The sequence below is a fragment of the Limulus polyphemus genome, unplaced genomic scaffold (genome assembly GCF_000517525.1).
Source record: "Limulus polyphemus unplaced genomic scaffold, Limulus_polyphemus-2.1.2 Scaffold102, whole genome shotgun sequence".
NCBI classification, from domain to species: domain Eukaryota; kingdom Metazoa; phylum Arthropoda; class Merostomata; order Xiphosura; family Limulidae; genus Limulus; species Limulus polyphemus.
Genome location: NW_013665712.1, coordinates 390,383 through 409,232, shown reverse-complemented (window position 1 = coordinate 409,232; position 18,850 = coordinate 390,383). Strand labels below are relative to the sequence as shown.

General features: G+C 31.3%; 1 protein-coding gene across 2 annotated transcripts; it reads right to left on the bottom strand.

The window, feature by feature from the left end:
• Positions 1-1,653: 1,653 nt before the first annotated feature.
• Positions 1,654-18,166, bottom strand: LOC106470140 (zinc finger protein Xfin-like). Of its 2 annotated transcripts, XM_022399549.1 has the most exons (4): positions 18,128-18,166; positions 16,126-16,305; positions 7,626-10,062; positions 1,654-7,396 (listed from the first exon to the last, which is right to left on the bottom strand). In XM_022399549.1, the coding sequence occupies exon 3, from the start codon at positions 9,990-9,992 to the stop codon at positions 7,626-7,628; it is 2,367 nt and encodes a 788-aa protein (XP_022255257.1). In that variant the 5' UTR covers positions 9,993-10,062; positions 16,126-16,305; positions 18,128-18,166; the 3' UTR covers positions 1,654-7,396. The 2 variants fall into 2 exon arrangements, with proteins under 2 accessions (XP_022255257.1, XP_013786125.1); XM_013930671.2 differs by lacking the exon at positions 16,126-16,305 and having other exon boundaries at positions 18,128-18,150.
• Between the last annotated feature and the right edge of the window lie 684 nt (positions 18,167-18,850).

Below are 18,850 nucleotides of genomic sequence, written 5' to 3'. Positions count from 1 at the left end.
TGGACAGAGCACAGATAGCCTTTGCGCTTAACTACAAACAAACAAACCCTTGAAAAGGTCATATATTCTCTGTTGCTGTTACAACGACGATGGCCCCAGAAACCCACCAAAATAACTCAACCAGCTTAGAAGTTGTAATGAAAATCATTTTCAGGTTTTGGATTTTTTACAATCAAAAGTGTAAAATTAGTATGAATTTGATGTTATGAAAAGTTATCACCGAATGTTAAGGGTTTTGGCCTGGTTAAGTCGCGAAATTAAAGGTTAAAATACAAACATTTTGTTACGGGTGGGTGAGAAAACTTGCTCTTGATTGACTATCGTAATTTATCCAAACAAAGAACTGAACCACCTAGGCGATTTCATTACACCTTTTTATTAAATTTCGCGCAAAGCTACTCCTGAGATGTCTGCGTTAGCAGTTCCTAATTTTAACATGAGTGACTAAATAAATGGCAGCTAATCCACACTACCCACCGCCAACACTTTGCCAAGCAATAGTGAAATTGACAGTCGCATTATAACGTTCTCACGATTGATAGAGCGAATTTGTTCCTTGAAGAGTTTCGAACTTGCGACACGCATATTGCAAGTTAAGCGTCCTAACCACCAAGACCGATTTTGTTATACCTCCCACTATCTATTTCGTTACATCACTATGTTTATTTTATTGAAATTGGGGTGGGTGCCCTGTGCAGGGGCACACGACGCTCACCCCAAGAACCGGCCCTAGCCCAGTGTTTGTTTGGCTAATTAAATTTCACGCAAAGCGACTGAAGGGCTATCGGCATTAGCAGTCCCTAATTTCAACGTGATGGACTAGATACAAGATAGCTAGTCATCACCACCAACTCTTTTACAAACGAATAGTGGGATTGAACGTGACATTATAACGCCCCCACGGCGAGCATATTTGGTGACAGGATTCGAACCCGAGACATGTAGATCGCGAGTCATGTGCCCTAACCACCAGGCCCCCAGTGGTTGGTAACTGCGACTCTAGACTCTCCGAAAAATTAAAGGTGCAATATTTTGTTAAACTGCTTGTCAATTAAATTACCACATTGCCTCTAATTAACGCCCCCCCCCCGGTATTTTTTATAAAGTTTACCTTAGGTGACAGCAATAGTAATCCAACATATAATCCATTTATTCCTGTAATTTTAATTTGAAAAAGAAAGAAAACAAACACACACACATTAGCATTGAAATCAACAAATCACTTATGAAAAAAATAATCCACTGCACAGTTACTATAATTAGCGCCCTCTCCCTTCAGTTTGCAACGCCCCTGGTGCGTTAATTATGGGTAATACGGTATAACATACACACCCGATTTTTTAAAAACTATTTATTCTAGATGTTTTTCGTTTTTTTAATAAACACAAAGCTGCACAATGGGCTATCCATACTGTACCCACTGTAAATATATGAACCCAATTTTTAGCGTTATAAGTCCCAATAAAACAGATATCAAATAGCAAAATCGTAAGTCCAAGTTAAACTCAATATTATTACAATCTTCGGAACGCAAACATAAATTACAATGAATGTATAACAAACACATCATATACGAGATGCTTACAATGATATCAATCCACTTACAGTACGTATTTCACATAACTTAAGAAATAAACTTTAGAAGACGTTTTCTTCGGGTTTGAATTCAGTTTATTTTCCAAAACTACATTATGACACATTGGCATTACGTCAAATCACCACATTTTCAGGTAAATATTGTAAGTAATTTGCTGATACGTAGTGTACATATAGACTGCATGTTAGATATGTAAATAACACTATAAGTGATAGTTCTAACAGCTTGCTGGCATGCGTGGTCTCTCGTTTAAGATAGCAAGTGGTTAACATTTCAGTAACAAGAAGTTGTTTGATCATGTTTAAATTTTTCCCTTAGGTATTTAATAAAGTGTTTTTCACATACATACGTCATTTTGCGATTGCATAGGTATCTTCTTAATCAACTGTATATATTTGATAGTATATGTATATATTACATGACACTACAACATTACATTTATTTTACGTTGTGTAGGGCTATATGAAACACCAACCTGAGAACTTTCAATAAATTACTGATAGATGTATATATAAATGAAACATGATAGTAACTAAGTCGTTAACAAGAACAAAATAACGTATAGTTTTGTAAAAAATACCATACCCGTTTAACGTTGAACCTATGTCGGTTTTTATTACAAAATCAAGCTATAAATATATATTATAGTATATGTGAAATAAGCAATTTTGTACAAATACTTAGGCCTGTAAATGCTCAACATGACGAGTGCAAAGTTTAAAATGAGTGCAATGAACAGTTAGTGAAAAATGTCACGTAACAAACAAACCATAAACGTTCATTTAATTCTTCCGTTAACAATAACACCATTCACTTTTACGGAAATAAAAAGCTAAACGTCGTTATCCTGAAATCAATCAATTAACACTGACAATTCGTTTTATAATAGGTGTATTGTAGTTAAGCGGTCAAGAAACCACCACACAACCTACATCTAACATCTTCCACCAGCAAGTCCTTCATAGCAACGACTAATATCAATTCACAATTAATATGTAGTAACTTTCACCTGTTTCTCAATAAAACAAAGTATACGAGCTTGTTATTAGCTACATACAAGAAGAGAGAAAAAAAGAACGAAAAAAATCTGGAATAAAATGAGCTCTGGGTATAACGATACTTAACTAAAAGGCTTCACTTTTTAACAGTGCATTATTTCTAGTTGCGAACGGTCTGCAAATAAGTTTTCTTCTCTTTTGTACCAAAACTTCCATTTTATCCCACTGGCTAATAGCTAACCTACAGCTAGAACAGACTTTCAATAGCACAATGTAATTTAGACGTTCAGTATAACTAATGTATTAATAACCATGAAAATCGAGTTTGATATCTAGGGATAAGATTTTGTTAGAAATTTATTTTTTTAACTAAAAATTAAAACCAAAAAATAAGAGTTAGAACCAACATCAAATACATTAGTTAATACCTTTTGCCAAGTGGTAAAAAATGAAGACTGGTACTACTTATACAGAATATAAAAGTTTGATGAATCAGACGAAATGCAAATTTCAAAAAGCTTCCAACTGACAAAGAAAAAATGTGTTGGGAAGGGTCAAAGTGAAAGATTATAAAAATAAATTAATGAAAAAAATCGAATTAATAATTCTTTCTTTTTCTGAAATTCTATTTATACAAGCTGGAAAGGAAGATTATATCCTGCTAGTGTAAAGGCTAATTTTAATCATTTTAAGACTAACTTTAATCATTTTTGAAAAAAAAAAATTCTCGATACTTGCACTTCAAGTGAAAACACAATATAAATTTTGTAATTTTACAAAGACATTTTTTGGATGTCTAGACATTGATATTAACTATAAGGAATGAAAAACAACCATTCCTACACAGTGGTTATTAATCACAAAAAAGAAAAATGTTTTTGCTCTATATGCAACAAGTGATATTTCAACATGTGTACTTATAGATTATATAATGCCACATACACATTTTAAGCATTTTTTCAAAGATCTTCATACCAAAGAATCTGCTTTCCAGATACCTTTGTTTTCCCAGTTATTAAAATATAGCTAGTCAAGATTGAAAAGAAAAAAATGAAACATTTAAAAATTATTACCAGTTAACTATACTTAAAAGTTCATAATAACAACTGAAGTTTCCTGAATTTTTATCCCTAACCTAGAGTGTACATATCTCTACACTGTATATATATATATATATAAAACAATTGAGTGAACCAATCATACAATTTGTATAGAATCAGAGATTGAATACATTGTAATTATGCTAGTTATTCAGTACATGACAACAAACTTTTCATTTTAAATATTCTCTTTGAAACTTAATTCATCAATTCATATAAATATTTAACAAAACTAAATCAAATCTACTGTAACAGACATTGAAAATAAACAGTACAATTATATACACAAACGTTACTAATTTCCTCAGTGTATTATATACAAGAATATGAGTTTCATTCAACCCTACTGGTGTTATTTAATATTGGAATGAAATCATCAAATGGCAAGCAACATTTTAAATTTGAAATCATATATATATATATATATATTAAGAATATTCCTCTCTACAATTCATTCAATTTTAGACCTAATTAATTATGTTTCACTGGATTTTTTCTCTCCCACAATAGTTAATCTTCTTGAAACTACACATAACTTGAAAAAATTATCATATAATGGTAACACATTTCTTTACAAGAATGTCCCCATGTTTTACTTAAATCCTCCAAGAGTTAATGAAACACTTTCTACTGCATGTCCTAATGTATACAATGTATTTAACTTCATGATAACTGCATAACTTGGTAGGTTTATTCCTGATCATCTCACATGGAAATCTATCAAAACACTGGGGAGTAACCTAAAAAAATTTCATTTCACAACCAAATGTATTACCTCAGCTTTATGTGAACTCTAGAAGTAAAATAATTTTTTTTACAAAAAAAAAGAAGTAAAACAAACCACAAAGGATAAAAACTATACTGCTGACTACAAGGATGAAACACTGTAATAGTCAACTTTCAATACAATTTATTCTTTTCATTTGTTATCAATTAGCGTGGATCTGCAAAATAACTTAGTATTCATTGTTTTTATTATTCAACTTAGATATTTCCCAATGATAGAGGGTTGATCATAAAGCTTCCACTCATTTCCTCCAGTAGATGGAGCTGAAGAAGCTATGACCAACAACTGATAACTTCAAGCATGAGAATAACTCAAAAACTCCGGGTATTGGAACTGTAAATTGCTGGGTTACTCAAGTTCACTCCTTTTTAACTAGTTAATTGGTAACACACACACACACACCAACAGCTTTCAACAAACAATTGTTTCTGAACAATAACACTAAAAAAAAGTAATAGAAAATAGGTTGAAATCATGAAAAATAGACATTTGAAATTCCACAGGATATCAAAATACACAAGTTTGTAACTGAAGAACATCAAGGAAAAAAATAGTTAAGAACTGTTTTGTACTACAAAACCTCCAATGGGGTAAGAAGAGATGTTGGATTTTCTTGGAAAAAAATTCTTTACAATTAAGTGAAATGCATTCATAGTCTAATTAAATTTAATTTCTTTAGAGATTCTTAAATGTGTTACATCTCAATTATAATGTACATGAATTAACCTAAAATCATTTTTAACGTGCATAAAAATGACATTACAGGGAAACTGTTCCTGTCATCAGATGAAACCAGTCCCATGATAAATAATTATCTGAGTATGTAAGGCACAAACTTTCACTGAGCAACAAAATTATAGTTTGACTTACATACTTCAGTGTTTTATATTTATATAACTGTAGCTATGTAAGCTTTTAAAAAGCAAAAAAGTGAAAACTGCAAAAATCATACAGCTTTTGTGCTTGGAAAATAAAATCTCATTTATATAAATTTAGTTATGGAAAAACAAACAAAAGCTCCAATGAACTAAACAATGGATTAAAAAAGGAAAGAAATGCTAACCTCAAAGAAGACCACTTCACAACAAACTTCATAAAACAAAGAGTTGACAATAGTAAGACGGCTAATAATTACAAATAATACTTTGCTACCAAAAGTCAAAAGAATTTGAAATAATAATGCAGTTTAGCAAAATGTAAATAGAAAAAGATACTAATAAACAGAGGATAAAATAGGGACTAATGTGGAAAAACTCAAATGATCAGTAACTGAAATTACCAACAATGTCATGAATGGTCATAATTCAAGTAAAAGAATAACAAAGATAGTTGAAAAATGAGACGTCACAGAAAAAAAGAAAGAGAACGAGGGTAAGAGAGACTTAAATTCACAAGAAAATTGAAAAGTACGGATGTAGTAGTCTGTCATGTTTATTTTTTTAGCTAAAGCCAAAATTAATTACTATGATGTTGTTGTACCATAATTTTTTGTTTTATTTTTGTAAACATTGTCATGTTAAGGTTCACATGTACAGAACACTAAGAAGATAAGATATATGTATATATCTTATCTAAAAGACAGGTATAAAGACAAAGAAAGTAAAAAAAACAAGAATAAAAAATCATGTGGTTACCACATATCAAAGGCAGATGTTAATAACCAAAATAATCAAGAAATGTATTTCCATATTACAAGTGAATTATAAGTCACAGCATGAAATTAGACTAACAGCTGCACATTTAAAATTTCAACAGAAGAATTTGTATCCTTGCGTGTGTGTAAATAAAGTTGACAAAGTAGCTGATAGTTCACCAACATCAGTGAGAGAGCAAGGAAAAAAAAAAAAAAATAATGGTAGAGATGACTAATATGGGTATTAAAAACTTTTATTTAAAACACATATCAGCCATCTCTACTATATATACAACCTGGAAATGCTGTGATATATGAAAACAAAAGCAGGATCTGAGACAAGAAATTACTTAAAACTGAAAACTAACAAAAGCAACACATATAAGGTAACAATTTTTTTTTTACAAATATCAAAAAAGAAAAAAAGCCACACTTGTAACCTGAGAACAAATGGCTGGACTAGACAACTGATACAGAAAAAAACTTTTTTATGCATATTATTGTGAACCAGTAGCTAACTTACTATAATGTAGAAGTGATTTTAGGTGTTTAATACAAATTGCATACTTAAATGTGTCCAGAAACAGTGATAACAAAGACATTTCAAAATGATTAAATAAACCTGCTGTACTTTGTTTTACTGGAACTACCAGATGTATGAACAATCCTTTTTTAAAGGACTTCTATAGATTAAAGCCAAATAAAATTCTAACTCTATCGTCTTATACCTTGTCTACCCCAAACCTTACTTAGGTTTCACATTAGTACTACTTATTAATCATAAAGTATCAACAATTTTCATACTTAACTTTCTTTCTACGCATGATAATTTTTACTTACTCTTAAATGTAGCAAGTGGCTTAAAATTTCCCTCATCTGTATTAAAATTTTTTTAAAGGGAACATTTCACAGTAGTGGCTATTATGTTTTTCAGTTGTAAATAAATTTGTATTTATGATAAAAGTTTGTTTTTTTATTAGCTGCTGTTAACTGTTACATAATTATGACTGAGAGTGTAACAAAACGAAGGTTCTCTTTTGCCATTTCAAATAAATTCACCATGTCAGTTTCTACAGTGCTAGAAGTATACACAAATATGCTTATGGAAAGTGGAACACACAAAAAATACCATATCCAGTATTCTAGCTCAAGCTAATTTTCATCCACAAACACAGTATACCTCTTGTTCACAATATTCTTCCATATTTCTGAATAACACGGGTTACTAATACAGTCCTGTGCATATTTCCATGTTGAGATTGGCACTGCAATAGGTTGTTCCTAAACAGTAAAATATTATTACAATAAAACAAAATAGAAAATTGACACAGATCTTTGAAAATTGGGAAAAACCTAAAATATAATCTATCATTCTTTCAAAACTTACTTGTTTACTCTGTTTTAATACAGATCTAAGATCATGAAAAAAACTTTGCTTAATAATATTCTCAAATAACTAGTGACTTAAAATTTAGCATATGAATACCTAAAAATTCTATCAGAATATTACTTAGCTAAGTTGTTCAGGACCAATTTCCACCGTCTCTTGTACACTTGGAACTTCAACACTTGATTCCACCAAAACAGCAGGAGCCTCAATAACCTGCTGAGCTTCTCCAACTTCAAGCGTTTCCATGTCTTCACCTTCACATGAATGATACCGTAACTTATGTGTCCGTACAGCTCCACTCTGAGCAAACTGTTTACTACAAATACCACACTTGTACGGTTTCTCTCCAGAGTGAATTCGGTAATGGATCTTCAGATCATGAGGCCAAGTATAAATTTTGCCACAAATTGGGCAAGGAAAGATCTTCCAAGTTCTGCTTATCTGATTAGAAGGATCTCCATCAATGTTATTTGTATCCTCTTTAGAAAACATTGGAGGTCCAGGTTTCAGTTCATCAGTTGAACTGTATGAGTGGTCTGGGGTTTTTACAATGTCTGAAGCATTAGAAAAAGTTTTCAAGGTCTGTGAAGTATCTTTTGGCCAAGGTATGATCATTTCAAAGTCTGTTTCTCCAAAAATAACATCATCAATACCATTAGAAGCAGCTTCTTGAAGGATAGCACAATGGTGACTAAACAACTTTTTAGAATTCACAAAATCCTGACCACATTTTCCACAATGATACATTTGATCTGGAGCATGTTTTGCCATGTGTCGTTTTAAATTGCCTATCTGAGAGAAGGCTCTTGTACAGACAGGACACTTGAAAGGTTGCTCTCCTGTATGGGTACGGGAGTGGTTACGCAATGTTGATTCATGTGCAAAACCTTGGCCACACTCAGAGCAGATGAATGGTCTATTAGAAATATGTTTCGAAAGATGACGTTTCAGGTTCCCAATCTGTGCAAATCTTTTCTGGCAGAAGTTACAGAGGTAAGGGGCTTCACCAGTGTGGGTACGAATGTGATTTCTTAAAGTTGCTGGGTCAGTAAAACCTTTTCCACAAAATTTACACTTATGGGGTCGCTGTCCTCTATGAGCATTTAAATGACGTTGCAGATTTCCTATTTGACTGAAGGCACGATGACATTGTGGGCATTGAAAGGGTAAGTCTTCAGTGTGTAAACGCATGTGATTGACAATAGCATCCCCACTAGAAAACCTCTTTAAACAGATATAACAGTGATATGGTTGTAGTTCATGAACACCATGTATGGCTAGTTTATGATGTTTTAAGTCCCCAGCTTCAATAAATGTCTGTCCACAATCAAAACATAGGAACTCATTGTCTTTGAGGTGCGTACGATAATGAATGAGGAATGAGGTTTCATTTACAAGTATATTGCTACATATTTGACAACAATAATAGCCTGTGTACAGTTTCCTAACATGTTCCTCTTTGTGGGTTGTATATTTGGTACAATCAACAACTTTCCTACACAAGCCACATTTTGTGGAAACAGAATGGTTGATGAGAAACTCTTGGCTACTGATAAAAGTAAGATTGCAGTTTTCACAAAGCACATAGAATCGAGTGTTGGTTGTTGAAGACACATGCAAAAATACTTGTGGCGAGTACAGTTCAGTGACAGCTTCATGTGATGCTGGATCAAGAACTTTCACATTTTGCGACAAAATTACAACAGCTTTATGAATGCAGGTGTCATTACTATTATCATTAATTACTAAAGTTTTTCCTTTTGGTTTCACATCTCTCTGTTTTTCTGAGTTAAGATACTCTGCAGAAAGATTACTATTCAAAGAAATGTTTTTTGTTCTTTGTATACTGTCTGAGTTGGAAAGTATCCGCCCTTGCTCACGACATCTTAAATTACCAGCTAAAAACTCAATGACATCTTCTTCCTTACGCTCAGTATCATGAGAAGCAACATGTTCACAAAGTTCATATTCTTCTGTAAATGTTTCTGGACAGTAGCTACATCTAAGAACTTCTTTTTTGGTGTTAATCATTGACATTGTACTATTTTCATTGTACGACTGCTTAACAAACCCCAACTTTTCAGCTGTGAAGATTTTTTCAGGCATCAATGTTGTAACTGACCCTAACAATTCCAAATTTTCTATGTATTCTTCTTTCAAATTGACAGTAACCTCATTTACTAAAGCTTCATTATATTTATACTGAGAATGCTTTGCATCTGCCGTTGCAATAAATAATTCTAAATCTTCTATATTATGTTTGGAAGCAGTGTGTCTGTTTAAATCTAACTTATTCTTGAATGTGTCTTTGCAAATACAACAGGTTAAAGTTTTAGTACAGCTCTGCTGATGTAGGTGAAGACCTTTTGAGGTGAACATTTGGAGACAACGAGGACATGAGAAAAATATTGGACACTGTCGAGATGATGTAATTCCCAAATCCTCATCTTCTAGTGATTGTCTGGTATCATTTTGAGTGTTCTCCATTCCATAAATTGCTGTATCAGCTGTACTTACTTTAAGTGTTTTTTCCCATTCACCAAATGTTTCTTAGTATCTTTATAAAAATAATAAAAACACATTTAAGAAACTTGTCTGCTTTTTTAACATACACACACATTCATATAATGTTTAAGATAATAGTTTTTTTACATTTCTTTCACATATTACATTAAATCTCACTCAGTTTCATATGTAATTTGCCAATCTTATTTTTACTGTCAAATATGTATATACAAATAAGCTTTCTCTCTCTCACAAATTGGGGAAAAACAAACATAAATAATAACCCAAACTCCTCTGTTAGTATTGTTATTCATCCAAACAGTTTATCTGTATATGTTTATTATAACATCATCAGAACAATACCCTCTCAAGGTTCCACTTGTTAAGCCTGACACTTTTCTCGCAATTTCAGAACTTAATGTAAGCCATGCTTAGTTTATATAACACGAGTACCCCACTGTAAGAAAAATACACAAAGCTAAAAATTCTATTATTACTTAACAACAAACACTATTTCATGAAATGTTGTGTGTTCAGTAGCCTAGGCTAAACATCTATAAAAAAAAAAATAAACTTCTATATTTGAATTTTCAGAATAATATGAAGCTAAAGCAAAAATTTACAAAACTAAATCTTAATATATATATACATACATATATATATAGCTTTTTGGAAACTGACTTAATAAATTATCTCCTTAATAGTAATAAAATCTAAGACACTAGCTATTTTCAATAAATTCTAAAATTTCAGATTGATTTCTCAATTAGTAACAGTTACAACTTTTCTTACATAAAGGGGTAATAGAATTTCAAAATTTTACATTAACATCTCAAATATTAACAGCTAACACACTGGTGTTGATCCAATGGCCCGATCCCTTATTGGAGAAGGAATGTTGACCATAATTCCAAATTTACCATGCATATCTATACAAACTTTTAGTAATATGTACAAGTATGTTGTACACAAAAGTTCAGATATGTCAATAAAGTTTTGTACTATAGGTATGTCTTGAATGGCCAATATCAGCCTGAATTAGGCTCTGACAAGTTGGAATGCAAGCTTTTGTTCACCATACAGTTTGCATATTGCATGTGTGTTTTCTCATAGCAAAGCCACATTGGGCTATTTGCCGTGTCCACCAAAGGGAATCAACCCCCTGATAGTAGCATTGCAAATCCAAAGACTTACTACTATCCCACCGGGAGACTTGCATATTGCATTTAGATAACTACTAGAACCTACAAAATGCATACCCGCATCCACATCTATCGGTATTTATCTTCCTCTACCATAAAATGTCATTCAATTAAATTAATGTCATTTTGTGTAAAATAATTAGTTAATAACTCTTAATATCAAAAATATACCTCGTTGAATGGAACTCTGTAAAATTAATTGCATGTGCATTTTGAATTTTAACCGTGCACATAGGTTTAATGCCTCTCAAAGTTGTAGAATGGAGGTGGGGAACATACTTTCTAAAACATCTATAACATGTCCCATATCCAAGTGTTCTGATTAGATCTTGTGTCAATCTGTTTGATGTTTTTACCAATGGTTGGTATGGTTCAAGTGATTACAAATTTAAAGTACTTTTACTGTTTGGATTACAGACTTATTCTCAATAGCTTGTAATATGGTATTTCATTCAAAAGCACATTCGTTTGCTTCTAGCACCCGTTTTAACTCTATAATGTCATAGGACCTTTCTATTTTTACATATAGTAAACTTATATGAATAGATCGATTAGGAAAAGCACAAAACAAGAGAATGTTAAAAGGTAGACAGTGATTTCCAGCCACTGGCCAGCATCAATTAGTGGCAATGCTTTTGCTGGTCCACAGTAACATCCAGTGAAAGTACAATTACTTCTAAATAAACATTCATACTGTTAAAATCCTAAATTTGTTTTTACAGACCTGTTCATGATTATCTATATTCTGTGCACTTCATATTTGTAAATTATACATTGTATTAAAAGTCTATGCATATGTATTTCTAACTGTTTAAGCTTTTTACAAAGATTTTGTCAGTCTGTAAACCGAAACAGGTTGAGGACCACTGCTCTAGTAAATACTGACATTCAAACATGGACAGTTAAAGAATCTACCTTAAAATCAGCTGTGATTTTGGGCATGTAGGGAAAGTGAAAGGTATGTGATGTTTGTTTTTCTGAAAAACAGTTATCTCAAGCATTAAGTCCATTTAGTTTCATTAACTTTCCATCACTCCCCCTATTGGATAAAGTTACAAAAGACCAATTTAAACTTACATTCATATATTGAGTTTCTCATATACTAGCAAATTAATTTTCACAGTAAAAAATAAAAAAATGTTAGCCTCAAACAAAATGTTTTTAATTACAATAAATGCAAGGTAATTCATATGGGTTATTACAGATTGAGTTACAATTCTAAAGAGAATAATCTTAACAGTGTTATGGAAAAAATATATCTTGGTGTAATAATCAATCAGTCTTAAGCCAAGTTGCTAGTGATAGATCAAATAGGATTTTGGGTTGTATCTACAGAAATATTGAATACAAGAGGTTATAATTTCATTGTATTGGTCAGCTTGGAGTATTATTTTCAGTCTTGGGCTCCTATCTTAGGAAGGACATTGGATTGCTATAAAAGAATTCAGGACTACTACGATGATACATAGGACACAAAAGTTATCTGAGTGAGGTGTTTAAGAGTGTTAAAGGAATTGACAGTGTTGATGCATATCTTTTTTTGGTACTTAATTAATGGCAAGATTAGTAGAACAATGGGACATAAATATAAATTTTGGCAAGGTAGGAGATACTGTCAGCTATGACAGTTTTATTTTCTAAAAAGATAGTAGCATTCAGATGTGTTGGAAGTAGTAAATTTAAATGAAGGCTTGATAAATTTTTGAATGATAAGAGCTGACCGTGACCTATTTTTATAAGTTTAGTTCTGTGAATGGGATTGCCTAGATGGACCACCAGGTTCCTTGCTGTCCTTAAATTTCATACTATGTGCAATGCATAAAACAATTAAAGGATAGTTAAACTTTAATAATGATTGTAATAGTGATTAAACACTTGTCATTCATAATACTTTTTTAATTTTTCTAAAGCAAAATACTTTCTATTCTCCCTTGAAACTAATGGAAAACAAGTGTAACTAATAATAAAAGAAATAGTGGAGATTAAATATTTATGGATCATTTTCACACACTGTACAGCTGTATAATAAATACTGTATGCAACCACATCAGAAGGGAAACATAAAAATAATTGTAATATATGAATCTGCTACTGTGTACTACACAATATGGCACCAAACAAGTTACTGATACTCATGTAAAGTTACTCCAATTACAGTTTCATTTGCATCATATTTGACTTGCCAATACTTAGATAATCATACATTTACAAAATCATATAATTCAACTACTTCAATAGTAACTTTTACAGGTCATGTTTATGGTCCTTTTTCCAGATATTTGTTGGTCATTTGAAAAACATGATTAGTTTATTGCACAAACACTTCCAAAATTAGCATTTTTTATAAGGTACTTTTGTCTAAAGCTAACTTTCTGTTAGTAACTAATCCAAGCTCTGAATTGGTCACTCATCTCATGTTCACAAATGAACATTTGTTGAAGATTGCTTTACATTTCCCTTGATTACCATGAAAGACAAGTACATCATGGTACAGACGCTGCATACCTAAAAATAGTGTTGATAAGGTCCACAAATATGCACAGCCACTCCTCTGAAAGATTTTCCAAGGCATATTTGTTTTTGTCTGAAGTCACTGTGTAGCATGTCTTAAAAGAATTTCATACAAAAAGTACAGAAAAAAATTCATGTTGATCAATCTCACCATCTTCAAAGAATGTACCAACTAGTTCAGAACAGTGGGCATTGGTATAATCTATTATGGTAAAGTAAGGGATATGTGGCAGCTCAAAGATACTGGATGTAGTCATCATAATACATAGTTAATGGTTTGAGTACCATTTCATCCTTGTCCATACAATATTTGCCTCACTGTGAAGTGTGTCATGCTTATATATGAAAATGAGATCTTCCCTTGTTATTTCTATACCAACTCAAACTGTAATTACCTTTAATTGTTTTGTAAGTGTGTATATGCATAATATTTATTACACTTAGTAAAATTACTATTTTCAGAAACACAAAGAGGTTAATGGCTAAAAAATGGAATAGTTTAATATTTCTATGGCTTTTCTTCTTCTTGACCACTGACTTTACAATTTTTAAGAAATTTGAAAACAAATGATGACATGATAACTATTCTATTGAAAGAATCTGAGCGTCCAAGAGCTAGTTCATCAAAAGATTAACAACTATATAGACTTCATGAAAGGTACTATAAGATTTTATCTAACCAAAGAAACTCTACTACCTTGAAGATAAACATTCATTTTCTTACTAATAAAAGAAAAAACTGTAAAGTTGTTTCAATAAACAATTGAACTAAGTTATAATAAGCAAGAGGAAACTCCAAGTAACCATCAGGAAGGGTTAAAAGTGAAAATTATTTTCTGATTGATACGAGTCTCAGAACATAGCAAACACTTATGATACAACAATAAAAAAAGTAAAAGAAGCAAGAATTCACAAATGAAAGACTAAATCCCTTTGAACAGATGATAAATTAGCAATGAGCAGAAAGTGAAACAAAAGAGAAAAGCATTTGGCTAACATAGTAGAACATATGATTATAAAAAACAGACCTGGGATTAAAAAGTCATATTGGATGACAATAAATCACTACAAAACTTTATTCAATAAGATTCATTTGCTATGATAAAAAAAACAGGGAAAAGGCTGAGCAAGGCTTATCCAAATGGGCAGTCTGAAAAGATGAGATAATTTTATTCAAAGTGAAAGAAGAGTCCCAAAGAGATATGGAGTTGCATGGCATAGAAAAATAATAATTATTTAATAATTTAGTGACTGAAGCCATTTTTTAAGGGTATGCAAAACTAACAACTTTAAATCAATAGACTAGTATTCATAAAGTTTTGTTAAACGATAAAAAAGGATAAAGACAACTGGTACATGCAAAATTGGCTAATTTGAGTCCACAATTCTTTATGTATTAAGTTACAAAAACAAATAAAAAATTTGGTTACTGATAGTTTTTTCTGATGTCCTGCAAAAGTATGCAATGCATTAGAAACAACAAAATTCTGACAGGGTATCAAATAACTGTCGTCAGCTAAATAGATCTTAAAATTCCTTGCTTAACAGAGAAGAGGAATCATTGAGTTGATAAAATCATGAGTCACAAAGAAAAAACAATTGATAAATCCATAAACATAACTCCTGCAAATTAACAAGTTGCAGAGAAAGGTGGATGAGTGTATCAATTTCTCAATTTTTGTTATTTTTCACACTTACCATATTACCAAATTAATTATATTTTAACAATATACACTTTCATTAAAATTTATATTTAACTGTCTTCCAAAATGTAATTAGCTACAATAACACAAAATAATCAGTGAAACCATTTAGACATGTCCAGAAGTGTTTCAAAATGATAGATCTTACAAAGGAAAATGTTAAGATGTGAATAGGGCCTTTGAGGGATGATACAGAAAGGTTAGTACCTGAGAATTATGGGATGGCAGGTTTACTACATTTTACTTTTTCTTCTGTTTTTACTCATGAAAATTTAAGAAATACTCTTTATCCCAAACAGTTACTAGATGAAAGCAATAATGAACAAGATAATCACATAAACTTTGAGCTTGTTAAGAAAAAATTTTGAAGTTTAAAGAATGATAAAGCTCCTGGCACAAATAATATTTACCAAAGAGTTTTGAAAGAAGTTAAAGATTGGATATGTGAGCCACTTGTTACTATTTTTTTTGTACATTCTTGAAAAGTGGGCAGGTGCCAAAAGATTGGAAGTTAACTTATTTTATTTCTGTTTTCAAGAGAGGTGATAAAAACTGTCTAAGTAATTAGAAACTTATTAGTTTACATCACTGATGGGAATAGTTTTTGAATGTCTGATAAAAGATGCTCTGCAAAGTTATTTGAGAAAGTTTAAAATTTTGTTGGATAGTCAGAATGGTTTCATTACAAGAAAATCTTGCCTTATTAATCTTCTGAAATTCTTTGAAGAGGCCACTGCTTACGTAGATAAGGGTATTGTTGTAGGTTTGGTGTATCTGGATTTTCAGAAAGCATATGACCAGGTACTACATAAAAGGCTTGTTATAAAAGTTATCTCTATAGGTGAAAAGGATAGGTTGATTCATCAGGTAGAAAATTGGCTAGATGGGAGAAAGCAAAGAGTTGTTACAAATGGAATTCAGTCAAACTGGATTAGTGTCACAAGTAGAGTATCTCAGAGCTTTGTGTTAGAACATTTTCCTTATTTTGATTTACAACAATGACATAGATGATGGAATGATCAATAGATTATTCAAATTTGTTGATGACATTAAAGTTTTGGGTGTTACTGGCTATGAAGAGGATGCTACTGCTCTATACGACTATTTAGATTATTTGGCAAGTTGGCCAAATAAATGGCAGATGACTTTTGATTATAATAAATACAAGATGATGCTTGTGAAATATTACAATTTAAATTATAAATACACTTTTGATGGGAATAATTTCAACAGTGTTATGGAGAACATATATCTTAGTGTAATGGTTGATAAGTCTTACATCATCCAAGCAATATACTATTCCTAGTGGCAGGACAAAAAGTATTTTATTTTGTATCTACAGAAATATTGAATACAAGAGGTTGTAATGTCACTGTATAGATCAATGGTTAGACTGCATCTAGAGTACTGTGTTCAGCTGCTTACGTTAGAAAAGACATTAAGTTATTGGAAAGGGTTCAGAGGAAGACTACTAGAATGATACCTTAGATGGAAAGGTTATTATACAAGGATATGTTAAGATCTCTGAAAATTTCTCTAGAAAAAAGAAGAGTTGGAAGAGATCTGATTGAGGTGTTTAAGATTATCATATTTAATGGTGAGAATGGTAAGACTAGGTGACATAAGTATAAATATGGTAGGGTAGGAGTCATCTTTGGCTAAGACCTATATTTTTCTAAGAGAGTGGTTGACCTTTGGAACAAGTTGCCTTTAGATGTAGTAGATTCAGTTAAATTAAGGGAAAGCATGATTTATATTTCAATGATAATATATAGACAGAGAGAGATGTGGGCTGCCTTGGTTTTTTCATATTTAGTTGATAAAATGGCCAGAAAGGACTCTTGTTGTTCTTTAATGTTAAAACTATTTTTAAAACTTTTATTTAACACATTTTCTGTGAACTGTTTTTGCTATACAACATAATTTTGAAGAATAAAAAATACAACAGCTACATGTTATTTTCTATGTGGGTTTCTTTGTGTTCTAAAAGTAAATAATTTTTCTTCAAAATGCATGGCTATGTGCAAAGCTTGAGAGAGTTATACTTATACTTGTAGTGAATTTTATAGTTATACTCATAGTCATACACGGCGGGAGACTACGATTGGTATGTAATAATTAGCACCATTAAGATTTTATTATTTACGAGCGTGTAGTTGTTATTTGTATTTGTAACATACAAAACACTTTAACTTAAGTTTACGTCGACACCTCAATTTGCATTAGATTTATTACAGTAATTAGTATATTATATTTAAAATTATATTTATATCGTTATCACTGTAGGCTATAGTATAGTGTAGTATAATTTTAATTGCTTAAATCTTATAAAAACAAACATTAATGAAAAACATTCTACTAAATATTATAGCTAAACACTAAAATACGTATATTTTCTATTTTCAAACTCAAAGTACTCTCTCCTGTACAGGATTTAAATTAAAACGATATTTATAGTTCCAAACGCTTAAATCACAGTGTAGCCGCCATGTTGGAACTGAAACTAGTCTGAAGCACAATAATTGCGAAATCAACCTAAAAACTTAAAAAAAGGGATTAAACTTTTATGTAAAAAACGAAAAGAGTAATATAATATATTTGTTTTTACAGTTGCATATCATTAAATGTAATACGAAAACTGCAAAATTTTTCGGTGCTTTTATTTTAGACTGGTTACGAAAACCAAAACCAACATACTAACCGATACACATTCTCCAACTTCCCTCCTACGCTACTAAAAAGAGAAAGAATTTTAGTCGCTTTGTGGGTTTCGGTTATCTGAACAAAGCGACATCTTTTAATCAAGATGTTGGTAATTTCAAATATTCATATTTAAATATTTGAACATTCCTGGTTTTGGATTCCTAAACATTTTTCATAGCTAACTTTATGGATAAAAGTAACTGAATTGTCTTTTATTCATTTCTAAATAAACATCTAGAAATAAAGAAATGGAAATAAATGTATCGTGTGAATTTTAAATAGTTTGGTTTAGAGGGAGCAATACAATGGAGATTCGCGTTAATATTTAACTTAAAGAAAATGCTCTGTCTATCTGTATCGCCCCCAGTGGCTTAGCGGTAAATTTGTATTATTATAACACTTAAAATCGGATTTCGACAGCCGTGGTGGGCACACAACAAATAGCCTATTGTATAGCTTTGTGCTTAACTACAAACAAACTATCTGTATTTTAAAATACGTCATTAAACATCCATTATTTTAAGATCTCCCCTCTGAACTAATTTTAACCGTAATTTATGAACATTTATTTCCTCAAAATAAGTAAGTTGACACATAAACTCTCATTAACTCAAAAATATTTTGACCATTCAAATATATTTTCAGGGGGATGATTAATATCATCATATTTCACTTTTCCATAACTAGCGTAGTAAATATCTTTATTCATATATAGTTGGTC

Bases quoted from the DNA above. Each gene is read 5' to 3' on its own strand.
- LOC106470140 (XM_022399549.1), bottom strand. From the start codon at position 9,992: ATGGAGAACACTCAAAATGATACCAGACAATCACTAGAAGATGAGGAT.